We start from the raw sequence: 15,281 nt of genomic DNA on the forward strand, positions 1-15,281 counted from the left end.
TTATAGAGCTTACTGTGGGACTCAGTCAATTTGTGTAATAATGTCCTATAATATTTATTTATTTATATATTCAAATTGTTCGCGTTTTATAAGGGGTTTATATTAAATAATATTAATAATGACTATACCGAGTGGGGTCCGCAAACTATTATTTAAGCTCGTAAATAATTACGACAATGTGCGAAGTTGACGTGAAGCGTTGTATAACGAAAAACTGCTATGTTTACAAGTCGTTAAAAATTCAGTCGTTAAAAATTCAGTAGGTTGGTGCTCTATTACTATTTTGATACTTTAAGTACTAGTTCTAACATTTGCCTATAACTTTAATTAAGTACGTGAATTTATTAATACCTGAATCTCATGAACAGGAAAAGTTTGTAAAGAAACCGATAAACTAGAAGTTCTGGGAAATATAATAAAATCCAAACATTGAAACGTAACGAGTTACTGAAAAACAATATTTAAAAGAAATCTGTGAAGTGACTGGTCAGTAGTAATTTGATTTAACAATATAAAATATATAAAAAATATCTTGGCGAAACATGTCTTTTACATAGTGGTAAAAATTATGTGAGCTGACTTTGAGTGCACGCCAACGTATATTTAACTGATTTCCTTAGGTACCTTACGTGTGCACAGAAAATCAAAAATATGTTCTAGTATCAAAACTATAATTCCTACTACAGAAAGTGTGACCAGCCCATGTTTTTTTTATTTCCCGCCAAAAAATTGTGTAATATTTCGGTAGCCAGACTCTAGTAACAGTACTATTTTCTAGGAAATAGGTTTTATTTGTGATAAAACTATGTAACACACATCTGCATGTACTCGACTTAGGTATTTTGAGCGAGTTGTCAAATATAAGGTGTATTCCTGCGGGCAAAAGTTTATTGAAAAATGAATTCAACTGAGAACACATTGACAAATATTCCCCAACCCAACTTCGCAAGTAAAAGAAGGTTATGTTTGTACACCAAATTAAGTTTATAAATATATATTATTATACTCTATCTAAGTTGTCTCGTTAATCCTTTGTTTAGATGTTTTATCTCTTTAACGTACGAAAAATACAGCTAGTCATATTTTCGGCCATTAAACTATTATAACTGATTTTCTCAAAAGTGAAAACCATTTGTAAAATGCTTAGGCGAGTCTTGTATGGAAATGGGCAAAAACGGATTTTATACACTTGTCGCTAAGTTATTAACAGAGAATGTTAGGTTTGCCCAAAAACTTGTTGTGATCCTTGGACATACATACGAGCTCTATTTAAGCACTGAGTTGGCGAAAACTCCGGATATCTTTGCTGGCCCCTAAGACGCCAAATCAGTGGGTAAAACGCGAATTAAAAAAATCTTAAAATAAACTGATGCGTTGATCACAATGGACATGCTGAGCAAAAAAAAGTGATAAGATGTCATATATTTTTGTAGAAATTCGTAAAGCGGGCAATGTTGGCTAGTTTCACGGTACAGTCAGCGTCAAATACTTTGTAGCAGTCAAAGTGGCCAAATAGTTCGGTACACCATACTAAATACATGGTGTACCGAACTATTTGGCTACTTTGGTTGCTACAAAGTATTTGACGCTGACTGTACATCAAAATATGTAAAAACATTTTCCATAATGTTAATATCCAGAGAGAAAAATGAGGATTACGTTTGTAGGAGAAGCGGTTTTGACAAGTTTTGAGTCGTTACTCCTACATTTGCACTACAGATAGAATTATAAGACAAACGTTTATCGGTTCTTCAATCTTTTATCTCTATTCCGGTCTGCCGGATTTTGAAAGAAATTCATACTTAGTTTTTATGATTTTTTTAAACATTGTCTAAAAAAACTTTTTTCGTTACTCGATTGCTGTGAAAAACATATACGAAATCTACATATTTGGGTCTACGTCTCTAAAAACTGGTCAGAGATTTTGATTTTAAACTAAGTATTAACACAAAAGTTGTGGCCTAAAAACCAGGTTTTTGGCCTAAAATTGTTCAACTTTGATGCCAAATATCTCGAAGACAATGAACTTTGAAGTAAATATGGGATAGTATATTGCTTAAAACAGTTGCTGTTAATATAAGCTACAAAAACATTAGAAAACTAAGGGATTCAGATCGAAGGTCACTGGCGTGGCCCCTTAAGCTATTGCAATTCCAACTTTGTGACAGTTGTGACTTGGAGATTATTTGTATGCATTTATTATTACTTGCTATTATTTATTATTAGCGGTAGCCGTAAACAAAAGAGATAATTTTTCACAAATTGAGAGCTTAATGTTAAAATGTCAGTTTATGAAATTTCAACTGTAGCTTATATGTCGTAAAATGCAAATTGAATACAATATGTGTATTCTTCGTTAAAAGTGTATGATGCGATAACATACCTGAGTGCATACCAAAGGTGACAATCGCTTGCGCTACGACAACGAAACGCTTTGTGTCTCTATCTCTGTGTCACTCTTTCATATTAGTGCGACAGTGACAGTTGCTTTCGTTCGTTACGGAGCGTAATCAATCGGCATGTTGACTACGCACCCTGAAAACGTTATTTATTGCCGGAGCTCTAGTTAATAGAGCCGCGTTCAGCACGGTTACCATGAGTTAACACTTGACAATCGATTCACGCAGTCGCTAGCAGTAGTAGCAGTGTGTTGTGTTCCTGTCGGTGAGTAAGGTTGCCAGAGCTCAACGAGGGGGGGTGGGGTTAGGGTCGGCAACGCGCATGTAACTCCTCTGGAGTTGCAGGTGTACATAGGCTACGGAGACTGCTTACCATCAGGCAGGCCGTATGCTTGTTTGCCACCGACGTAGTATAAAAAAAAATGTTGGCCGATTACAGTTTATGGTTCAATTTGTAATGATCAATTTTCAATATTTTTCAATCCTAATTAACGGTTCAGCCAACACTGGTCGCTAGCGTAAACGGCAAGTGTCAACTCATAGTCGCCGTACAGGTAAATAAAAAAGCATCTTATTTTCTGCGATATATGTATATATATGTGGTGACTTTACAAGTGCACAAGTACGGAAATAATGTTTTATAATGGTGCTCCAATTTAAATTTGTATGTACTTATAATGCAGACCTTTACGGATGAATCAACTTTTAGAACACTGATTTCGTGTCCTGAACGCAGCAGAAAAAACTTTGCTCCCTTGCAAAAATGGTGTGTCCCTTATTTTTGTATGAGAGCAAACTTTTTTCTGCTGCGTTACGGTACAAAATGTAGCTTTTGTTAATTTTAATGTATTAATTAAATACTTATGTATCTAATAATGCCCGTGTAAACAAAAAAAGTAACTCAACATGGTTTTTGAAAAATCGATTTTTCTTTGCTGGGGAGTCTAGGGACACGAAATCAGTGTTCTAAAAGTTGATTCACCCTGAGCCATTAGTCATTATATTTTTCTTAACAATTTTTTCCAGTGCCTGAATGTTATGCGATATATTAATTCTTTATGTATGGATAATTTATTATATCCAGACATTAACTCAAATTATGAGGGCCAAAATGCTTGAAATGTGTATTGTAAAATGTTTTAAACAGTACAGCTACCACTAGTTTGACACTGACATATTCGCTCGCGTGGGCGTAACTTACTTTCTATACCTCTCGCTCGTACTCGCATATTAGTGCGAGCGAGATGTATAGAAAGTAAGTTACGCAGACGTTAGCAAATGTGTCAGTTCGACACTGCTAAGTCAGTCGTGGTAAGGCTGCAGGACATAAAAGTAAACTTATTGAACGTTATATTTTGGCCCATTGTACTTACTGAGGTATGTTTAAGATGTTTTGATTGCTGAAGTACGCCTGTGCCTAAATTTAAAACGTATTCTTACTTTCATTACATGTATATTTTATAAAAATGTTTTAATTTACCGCCAAAGATACCTTACGAATTGGGAGCATAATTTTTATTATAAAATTGATTCGGTGAATCGAATAATTTATGTATCTTTGGGGTATTGGTGAGAATAACTTACCAATCCATTGCGATTTGCGAAGAAACCATTAACATTTTAATTAAACTAATATATGTCTGTGAAGTCACAATAAGCTCAGGTGGGAAATACGGTTTTAGGGTTCCGTAGGCAACCATGACTCCTTATAGTTTCTCCACGTCCGTCTGTCTGTCTATCCGATTGTGTGTGTGTGTCCCCCCCCCTCTAACTTTTGAACCATGGCTTCAAAAATATGAAAAAAATGGTGGAAGTAAAGCTTAGTAAATACTTTCAAGGAAAACTATAGCGAACCTGGCCGCGTAGCCAACGTGCATATCGTTCACGCTCTGTGGCGAACGAAACGCAACTGTCACAGTCGCACTAATATGGAAGAGTGATAGAGAGAGATAGCTACGAGCCGCTACGGAGCGTGAACGATTGTAACGTTGGCTACGCGGCCTGATCGGTTAAGCCGTTTTTTAGTTTTTGCAAAGTCATTTTGACGGACGGTAAGTGCGGAGTCAGTGTAGGGAACTGAGCATGGCCCGACATACTTTTTCCCGGTTTTTCTCGTAGATTTTAGCCTCCACGTTAGTTAGCCCCAAGATATTGATGATAATTAAAATAAGCGGCATTAAATAAATGTATATTTAAAAATATTGACAACTCTTATAACAACATTATAACTTTTATAAGTAATTAAATTAGTTATAATAAAATGGCACCAAGGAGTGCTATAAATAACATTACGACTAGCTTAATGTAAGTACTTAATTAAATCCCTTTCCATCGACCATAGATTGGGCGCAGTATTTCGGAAATTGTAACACTTTGAGTAAGAAGTCCGTCAATCCCTGAAACAAACAATACCTTTATAAGCATAAACACACTCTAGTGACCATAGGCCATAGGTAGACCTTATCCCGTTCCAATAAGGTTCACGAATTGGCAAAAAAACTGCGTTGATGTATCTATTATGTATATGTATTTTATACACACAGACGCTGCATTAATGTTATATTGTTGATTAAGTACGATCAGTAGCTGGATTATTCTACAGAGCGTTAAGCAGAGGCCAAAAGAGCCGTATAAAATATTGGATTGCACCAATTGGATCATGTAAAACAACGATGTCGAACGGATTTTTATTGGATATCAGGCTATTATTTACTGATGTTAAATAAAAAACAAGAATTATATTAAACGAAGTCACCCAACAACAATATTGAAGTAATTTCTGCTTCTGAGTATATTTTTATAGATTCGGTTAATTCACGAAGGCGCGTGCTTTAGTTCGTATTGTCATGTTATTAAAGTTTAGGTTTAACAAATCTGCTCGTCACCATGAATAGGCGCACTTTCTATGATTTTGAGTCTAACTAATACATATATACGTACCGATAAAGGTTCTATGCAAACTGTGAAGGGGATCAGGAGGATGTAAAATCCGGCGGCGATACCCGCGATCCAGAATCCTATGAAGATGAGGATCAACAGCCATATGATGGAGAATAACACGTTTCCCATGATCTGAAAATAAACAATGATTAAATTAATTTTACGGCTGCACTCACAAATTTTAGTCGCTCACATTTATACAAATAAAAGAACATTTTCAATGGGTTAGCTTTGTTCATAACTATTCCAAATTTAAAGTCTATAGCGTATGTATTTTAGTTCTCGAAATCTCGATATATTTAGCAATGTGACAGACAGACGGACGGATAGTCGAACCATAAGTGTTTATTTTTGCCTTTTTGGTACGGAACCGATGCAATTTAAACTGCACGAGCCCATGCGCTTGGCGAGGAATAGGAGCCTATGGAGGAATCTGGTCTTCAACAGAAGGACATAATGTCACGATCCTCATCATTGAGGGACCGACTGAAGAAGAGAAGACTGAACCGAAAAATATACTACTTTATGTTATGTTCATAAATTACAACCTAGGTAACATCTTCACTTTCTAGCAGGTGTGTCTAGAGTAAATCGCCAGTTAGTTTATAATAGAGAAAAAACAACATCAAATAAATACTTAATGATATATCGAGGCACATCCGGCACATCCCTATTTCTATGGGCCATTTCAGTCGCCTATAGAATGGTACCAGGTAAGTACCATCCTTTTGTATTACTTCAAGTACTGGGTATGAATTAGTCGACACCTCACGTAATGACCTAACACTGACAAGTCGAATAGTCCCCCTGCATACTTAGCTAGCATGTTCCCTTGAATTTACATGATTGTACTTGCCAAGTCATACATTTAATCACAATCACATTTTTAGTGGCCTTTCAATCGGTTTATACGGAGAATTGTGACTGGTACTTGTCCGTGTTAAAAGATTAGAGGATTCAGTTACGGGCGTAGACACTGATAAAATTAGATATTCAAATAGGTTATCAGGGACCGGATATACATACCAAATATTACATGCTTGAATTATTCAATAAAATATAGGCAATTCTACAGACTCTGCTTATATCACAACACAAACGAGTACATTAACTATCTCTTAAAACACCTATGCCTATCCAGTAATTAGGTACCTATTTTAAATTCTGAGCCTAGGAACTAGGTATGGTAGGCTGAAAATGTTAAATAGTGAATGTTTTGGACACAAAAAGTACCTAGGTATAGACATGTACATTGTAGGTAGGTATGAAACTATACGGGCTATTTAGTCACCTGCAAATTGTAATAATTTACGGGCTGAATATATAGGTCAGCAACATTTACTATGGGACCAACCCCGAAATCGCAAAAAAAACTCTCCGATAGAAAATGTTAAGTTCAGAGAGCCAAAATGTATGAAACAGCCAATTTTTTTGCGGATTCGGGGTTGGTCCCAAGGACCCATAGTTAAAGTTGCTCAGTATGACTGATATATTTATCCAATAAATTATTGCAGGAGACTAAATAAACACCCTGTATATTTGTTATGAATATGAAATACTTTAATACACTTAGGGCCTGTTTCACTATGTCCAAGTATTGGATGGCCAAGATATTTATCAACCAGTTAAGCTTATTTGAAGATTGTGAATCGCCAACGATGACTGTATTCGTCAGATAAGTGGCAAATAGCTTATTCAGGACTTTACTTGGACATTGTGAAACGGGCCCTTACGCTATTTATACAAAAGATAAAAAACATATAATTGTTAAGTTGTTTAGTTTTAAGTTATCTGTAGTATTAATGTTGCTGTGTCCTTACAGGGCGTCACTTGAACTAACCACCAGCTAACCACATAACATAATATATACCACCTTTACAACTGGTTTGTGAATAAATGATTCTATTCTATTCTAATTGTTGTAGGTGTTGCCTTTTTGGAGAGGTCCTCCTAAAACTAAGGAATAATTTTATAAGAGCTCAATTGGTGTTAAAATTGCGGGTTGCGCCAGTAAGACCACATCAATAATGCTGATGTAAGTATGCGATTTTGTACGGGGTTAAACAGTCTTTATTATTTACTTTTAAGTCAGATGAAAATAGTATTTTATGCAATCGTGATATAATAGAGAGCTTTTCAGTCGATTACCGGTTTAGGCAACGAAGCTTGCTGAGTTGGCTAAGTAAGGTATGAGATTGAAAAGCTTGATTATATCACTATTGTATACAATACTTTTTCTACGAGTCATCTAAAATAATATTTTTTTGACTATAAAACCTGAATAATTAGTAAATAAACAAACATGTAGTACAAAACACATAAACGCGTGACTCCCTCCCGTCCCGGGCCCGTTTAGTCTTTTCTATGGCAGCGCCACAACACGTGATTGGTATTTTTTATGGTTGACTACAGCGTATCGAAATGAATCTTATAGTTTAGTTTAATTATAGCTTGGTCCTTATATGAAATCTTAATTCAACCAACAGTCGACGACTAGAAAAAATGATCTTTCCATGATTGTCCTACTTGCATAAAATCATGTTTAACATGTTCGCTGAAAATAACAAAGTGGGCTGGTAACGAACACTTTCCTGATAAAGAGATTCCGCATTATCTTATCGGGTCATATTTACATTTTTACTAACCTCCGATTATACGCCAGGCAACGATAGATTAATAAGCAGCGCTATGTGTTAGGTATACTTACTACCAAATACACAAAATGTGAATACTTACACGTTGATCAAAAATCATGGACTGAGCCCGATGTAGGTATTTAGTGTATTTACCCCCTTATTCATAAACGTCTACTAAAGTTACGATGCCGCTAATAATCGTTTGTCCTTTTCCGACGTATTGGTATGATGGAAAGGGACAAACGATTATTAGCGGCATCGTAACTTTAGTAAGGGCAGCTGTCAGATTCCGTGCTGCTACGCAAAAACGGTCTTGGAAGACCTTCCCTCGATTTCAGATTAATGAAAATTGGCGTTTACGAGAAAAAGGTAATTTTAGACAAACTTTTTTTTATGCGAATCGATCCCATTCATATCGAGGATTAAAAGTTTGTATGGGATCAAAAAATCTGGCTAGAAAAGCCACAAATCGAGAAAAACTTTTCCCATACAATTTGTATGAAAATGAAATCTTACATTTTTCACATGCTATATTTTATGCAAATTGATTCCATTCCTATCCAGTATCAAATTGATAAAAGGAAACTATTGATACTATCAATAGTTTCCTAGGGGTCAACAAATCAAAGAAAAAGAATAATGGGTTTCAGTCTTATGTTTTTGACCCTATTTCTATGAACTTTTTGATTCACCCTCGTATAACACAATTTATTTGAAGGTAAAATGATGATCCAATTAGCTATAACAAATAATAGGTATTAATAGAATCCACATTCCCAACAAACCCTGTATGTGTTGCGCGTTACACGAAAAAGCAGTCATACTAATGATTCAAGTTGTTATTAGTACTTATAATTGTATGTAACTGGTTTGTAAGCGGCACGTATAAGCGCATAAGAATCAAGTAGATCTTTGCTTGCCATGCCTGACATGCAGTGTTGCAATCTTGCAATAGATTCTAAATAGCTTCTAGTTGTTAAGGTAGTAGTTTTAGATCTAGAAGTTGCAATGCAATATACATAGGTAGTAAACGATTTCCTTGCAAATTACAATCTAGCAATTAGTAATAGTACCAGTGGGGTGACACTGAACCTTTCGGGCGCTCTCGGCTCAACATTGTTACGAGAAATGATTAGGGATGGCTTGACGTTCCTTTGCGTCACAGATTTGACAACCCTAAATAGCCGAAAGGGATAGTACTTAACCATACATTAGAAAGGGACAACATGATGCGTCCTTGAATCGCTGTCAAACTTCGGTTTTATAGGAAGTGTCATTTCAAATTGTCATGTGAAATTAATGTTTTTTTATACACCTGCTTATAAAAAATGTATACACCGTATACACCGTTTATGAGCAAGTGTGATGAAAACACAAAAACAAAGAGCCTTTAATGGAATGCTAGGTAGTATATACGTTGGCAATGCGCGATGTTAATATGCCCCATGGTCGAGCGTGATCTACCTATCCAAGTGTTATACAGGTTGTTTATTTTAGGAACGCTATTTTAAATCCAGCCGGTAACAAGTTATTCACCTCGATTGTAATTAACAAATTAAAGTACAAAAATCACCGATCTGACTAGTAAAATATCGATTTATATGTGAGACTTCTAGAGAACTGCAGAGGCAAATTTGACGTGTTCTAATATCACCTCTATAAACTCTATATGGCGATGAATCAGAGTATTCAGAGTAGGTATCATGACTGTGATAAGATAGTGCAAACAAAATCTTCCAACTAATAGATAGCAAGGACCTACGTACTGCTACTGAGTCAACGCGCGGGAACCAAATAGAACACCGCTTCGTAACCATGAATGAGCCCACGCGCATTGATGCACCATGCATCCGCTTCGGCTATCTCTATCTATCTATATAAATAGCGGTAAAAACTAGGGGTCATTGAATAGATTCATGGTTGCTCCACCATGCTGGTGCGGAGTAGTGCATCGGAAATGCAGCGCGCGTCGTATAACGGTTGTTACTATTTAGAAGAGCGTGGGAGATAAACCTACATCTATTCTATAAGTAGGAAGTTTGTATTTTACTACAACTACATTGTTGATTTGAGTAGTTTTGGTGTGCGACTTCCTTTTCTACTAGGTAATAATTATGTGTAGGCTTCATAGTGAATGTAGAACAGATGAAGTCATCGTTAGACTCATACCGCGACAGATCAGGCAAAGAGTCGTAATTAAAATTACTGTGGTGCCATGCACTTGGTAAGGTCACGTTTAACGACCGATAAAAATATTTTTAAACACTGATTATTATCAATTCGGCCAACTTTGTCCGACAACATAAATATCTATGCATATAGAACCTTAACAATGACGAATCAAGTCTAAAATCATTAGTAAATATTTATAATTGATCACACAATGTTTGCAAATATTTTCTATCACAGAGGAATACATAATGAAACAAATAAAAAACAGTATTACACTTAAGTTCTACCAGTGTCACCTTAATATTAACTCATTTTTTTTAAATAGGATGAAGTTCACAAAGTATGTTCATGATAAATATGATAATACACATAATATACACGTGACGTGGGCAGGCAAATATCTGAATGCTATTCCTATAGACATTTTCTCACAAGTTTTGATTGGGTACACGTAAATTAGACTGCAACGACTCACCGGTGTAGAAGGTGCTAATAGTGTCACAGAACGTAGCGTACAACCGGTCAAGCCACGGGCCGCAGTAAGACTGCCGACGACGTAATAATAATAACACTTCTTGTTTCTTTCATAAATACCATACCCTTATCTGGTGACGGTACGTTACTGCTCCGTGTAACTGTTTACTACGCTACGGTTGTAGTTACGTTTAGGTAGGTATCTGGAATACAATACAACCAACACTTATGCGATTCGGTATATCAGTTCGTTAACTAATATGATTCACTGTACAAAACAACTTTGAATAAAGGTTTATAATTAAAATGTTGATACAAAGTAAATTCAATATAATGTTAAATGTGTTTTCTTTTTCATTTCTCATGCTCTGAAAGCAAAAAAAAAACAACAAAGACCGGTTGTTCTAAAGTGTACAGAAATCGATACGTTTCTGCTCTAGAGCACTGTACGTACTTTCAAAGTACTTTTTTTTTACGATAAGCAAGTAAAATTTTGGTTTTAAATGGATTTGTTGTACAAATTCCATTCTGTTAATAAACTCCCCATTGCACAATTATTTATTCATTTATATACTTCTCACTGCGTTCGAGCGCCAAACTACCTCGACAGAAATGAGTGCAACTATTACTTACAGTTATTAATATGTTCGTTGATTAGTAATGGTATAAATAATAATGTGTGACTTGCGGACTATAAGTAGTAGATACGTTTGTTCTAGTGTCTATATGGGCTAAGTTACAGAATAGTTTGAAAATATCAAATAATATAATGCCTTTGCAGTTGTAATGTAATTTGTCTAAAATCAAACCATCACCAGAGACAAGTGAATAATATAAACTGTCAATCTACTGTTGTAGATAGATGGCGCCACTCAGCGAGGCAATAGGTAAGTACCCCATCAAAGAGAAGTATATAGGAACCCCAGATCGAGTTTATTTATTTATTATTTATTTAATCTTTATTGCACAATACATGAAGGTACAAATGGCGGACTTAATGCCTTAAGGCATTCTCTACCAGTCAACCAATGGGTTAAACCACACTAAATTACATTACATTAGTTTACATTTCTGACTTGATGAAAATAGGCTTCATAGTCTTCATACCCGTCTAACAAATGGTTAACGATACATTATCGTGCATTCCTCTTGACAGTACCGTCATTGCCATGTAGTGGACGCTCAGAGTCAGTGAGTTACTAATTTATTTCACCTTGGAGCTGGCCGGTTGGCGCTACAGGTTTCACCCACGGACCTACCACGAATAGTGTCAAATTCTTCATTTTTAGGGTTCCGTACCAAAAGGAGAAATCCTTATGGTGCGGCTCTGTCCGTCCGTCTGTCACAACGCTAAATATCTCGAGAACCACTTAAGATAGGATATATTGATTTAAAATTTGGAGTTGTTATGAACAACGCTAACCCCGAGACATTGAAAGTATTATTTTGTTATTTTATTTTTAATAACTATGGGAAATACCCAATATGAAGAGGGGGCAACATTTCAAACTCTAGTGACTAGATCAAGTGGGATATGAATGAGCTCAAATTGACCATTCGAAAACAACTTTTTAGTATTTTCGGTAGTGGAAAAAAAAATGATTTATGGAGGTAAATGTGAAAAAAATACCATTTCCCCCCCCCCCCCCCCCCTTCTTATCGCCGAAGTTTCCGAAGAAAAAATATGAAATTTTACCTTACTAAAATTATATTAACATTACTATAAATTTTACAGGAAAAATATAATCTCTCTCTCAGGTCTTAGTTATGTTATAGGCCCGTTTGACCCTTTGGGTACGGAACCCTAAAAACCAACACGTGCATTACATCGCGCAAATTGGTTAGACAATTTGCCGATAGATGGCGCCGTACACAATTATACTTAGTATAGGTGTGGTATAGGTAGGTACTTCTGATCAAAAGTTTTTCGCCTTTATAGTTACACGAGATAATTCAAAGTTTGTACGAAACCCTCGGTGCGCGAGTAAAACGAACTCGCACCTGTCCGGTGTTTATTTTATGGATACTATGCCTTTAAGCCAACTCTCATAGAACAAAAGTCGGTAAACATTCGCAAAGTATTTGAACGCACTCTTATGACAATGACATTTTCATTTGAGTTCCGGACGTTCCGGTCAATCAAAACAGCGAATCATAAAATTCGTGAAGCAAAAAGTTAGGCACGATTTAAATTTACATTATAGTTGATTATATGGAAGGTAGAGTTAGTTGATTAATTCCATCTCATTTTTTTTCTTCATAAATAGTGGCCCTTCAAACAAACTGTAGAAGTAGATATGGCAGGTTACTTCGAAGAAATGGGATGGAGAGAATTAGGAGAAGGAGAGGAACCAAATCACCTACTGCATATGGCAAGATTCCTCGTAGACTTTGGGCTATATGAGGACAATTTCACTGGAGAGTGGCCGAGGTATGTATAATATTAATTTATTTACTATACCTAGATGTACCGTTTATCTCGAGACCAGTCTATTCCGGGAAGTCGCGTGGGGGTTGTTGAATTTTGGGCCCAAAAGTAGTTTAAATACTAACTTTTTACTTCATAAAATTAACAGCTTCATGCATTCAAGCCTTCAATTAGTCTGTAACTGCAGACCATAATATTTTTTTACCAATGGCCCTAGTTTAATGATAGACCAGTCCACCTCTGTCCTTGGGACTTCTAAGTCCCAAGACTTTCCCTTTCCTATACCCCAACCGAGCTTACTACTATCAAATTCATAGTTTGGTAATTTACAATAGACAAAGTTATAAATACACAAAATCATTCATGCACCAAAACCCTGATGTATGCATTTAAGCTTCTTATTTGTTTCTAGAAACAAAAAAGAGGAACATATTTCTTGCTAAAAAGTGCCTAGAGTGGCTAACTTATTGTATAACATCATGTTCCTTTTGCTTTTCATACCTCTCTTGATTTGGGGTAATTTTTTCAAGCAATAATCATATAAAGCATATTTTGCTCTCTTATTTTTTTATATGTGTAATAATTACAGACTACCTCCTCCAGCTGCAAAGGAAGCCGTAGACAACCTGCCAGAAATTACAATTGATGATTCTACCAAAGATTGTCCAATATGCTTGAAAAAGTTTAATCCAGGAGATAAGGCAAAACAAATGCCATGTAAACATATTTTCCACAGCACTTGCATTCTTACCTGGCTAGCTAAAGTAAGTAAATTTATATTTTTTTGAAACCTATTTAATTTTGAACTTACGAAAGTCTGATATCTTATTTTCATATTTAATAAGCAAATTTGTTAATTAATTGTACTAAATAATGTACTACTATATATATAAAGTTGTCCTTTAGGTAAAAATATATTTAAAAATCACTGCTAATAGAATGCGCAAATGTGGAGTCACGGGACAGGCTTAGCCTAGTGTGACCCACAATATACATGTAAATGTATCTGACTGATTTTATAAATAAAATTTTACTTCACTTTACTTTATTTACTTTTATTATATAGGTATGAATTAAGGTAGAATAAAAGGTGACTTAACCAGCTGGCCGAATATGAATATTGGAAAACTTGCTGAACATGCCGAATACTGAATAAGTACCAAATTATCGGCCCATCTCTAATAATTATTTTTAAACTTTTATATTCTTAAGAGATATGTCATTAGCCGGGTCCACACAGAGCGAGCGAGCGAGCACGTATGTGTGAGGCAATTTCCTCACGCACAAACGGGCATTATAGGCCCTTCCTTGCGTATTCCTTGCCCGAGCGCATTGCCTCGGCCGAGGCAAGTCTACACTGGCCGGTGTGTGCGCGAGGAAATTGCCTCGCGCGTTCACGGAATCTGTAGACATGGGAATCTGTAAAAGAAATCTGTAGAATTGGGAACAATTCCTTTTCGACTAGCAATTCAAACTTAACTTTCAATATGAATCTTCATATTGAAAGTTTCATTCTAATTATTGACAGCAGCAGCAAATATAATTATATATAAATTATGTATACTTATATTTTCAGACAAATTCATGCCCATTTTGCCGATTTGAGCTACCTACAGACCACACTGGATATGAAGCATTCAAAAAGGAAAAAAAGAGAGCAGAGCAGCGTAAAGAAGATCTTGACACTCTTCATAATTCAATGTTTAGTTGATTTCATCATAAAATAATAAGCAGGTAACTTGGATAGCATGCAAATCGCAAACGAAAATTTGTTTTATATTTCTATTAGGCATTGCCTACTGTGTCAATCTGGTTTTTACATTTAAAGAAAGAAGTAAAAGTTATAAATAATTATACGAGTACATATTGGGATATGGAAGTAGTGATGTCTTGGTTAGATAAAATTGATATTTTAAAGGTTATGGATAACTAAGAATAATAATTAGTATAATTACAGTTGAGATGGGAATAAATTTCAGTCATATTAGTCTATTGAAAATTCTAATTACATTAGCTTCAAAAAGTGTACAATAATTTGTATAATATTTTTTTTATTTAATAAAAGAGTTTATGTTTAAATGCATGTTTTATTCTAAATTTTATGTAAAGATAATCAGCTCACTTGACCCTGTATACAAAATTTACCCAACAATTTGGCTTAAAATAGGATTAACCAGTTTTAAGTAATTGTGGTTAAACACTTTTTAGCCTTACTATGTGAAAGTACATACA

General features: G+C 35.4%; 1 protein-coding gene across 1 annotated transcript; it reads left to right on the forward strand.

Annotated features, from left to right (window-relative positions):
* Positions 1-12,739: 12,739 nt before the first annotated feature.
* On the forward strand, positions 12,740-15,132 carry LOC133516008 (E3 ubiquitin-protein ligase RNF181-like). The gene is made up of 3 exons (XM_061848677.1): positions 12,740-13,052; positions 13,639-13,813; positions 14,626-15,132. Exons 1-3 carry the CDS (start codon positions 12,919-12,921, stop codon positions 14,758-14,760), a joined length of 444 nt encoding a protein of 147 aa, XP_061704661.1. The 5' UTR covers positions 12,740-12,918; the 3' UTR covers positions 14,761-15,132.
* Positions 15,133-15,281: the final 149 nt, after the last annotated feature.

The sequence above is a fragment of the Cydia pomonella genome, chromosome 3 (genome assembly GCF_033807575.1).
Source record: "Cydia pomonella isolate Wapato2018A chromosome 3, ilCydPomo1, whole genome shotgun sequence".
In the NCBI taxonomy this organism is placed as follows: domain Eukaryota; kingdom Metazoa; phylum Arthropoda; class Insecta; order Lepidoptera; family Tortricidae; genus Cydia; species Cydia pomonella.

Bases quoted from the DNA above. Each gene is read 5' to 3' on its own strand.
- LOC133516008 (XM_061848677.1), top strand. From the start codon at position 12,919: ATGGCAGGTTACTTCGAAGAAATGGGATGGAGAGAATTAGGAGAAGGA. The intron at 13,053-13,638 runs GTATGTATAATA...TAATAATTACAG, and splicing joins TTCACTGGAGAGTGGCCGAG to ACTACCTCCTCCAGCTGCAA. The intron at 13,814-14,625 runs GTAAGTAAATTT...TTATATTTTCAG, and splicing joins TTCTTACCTGGCTAGCTAAA to ACAAATTCATGCCCATTTTG.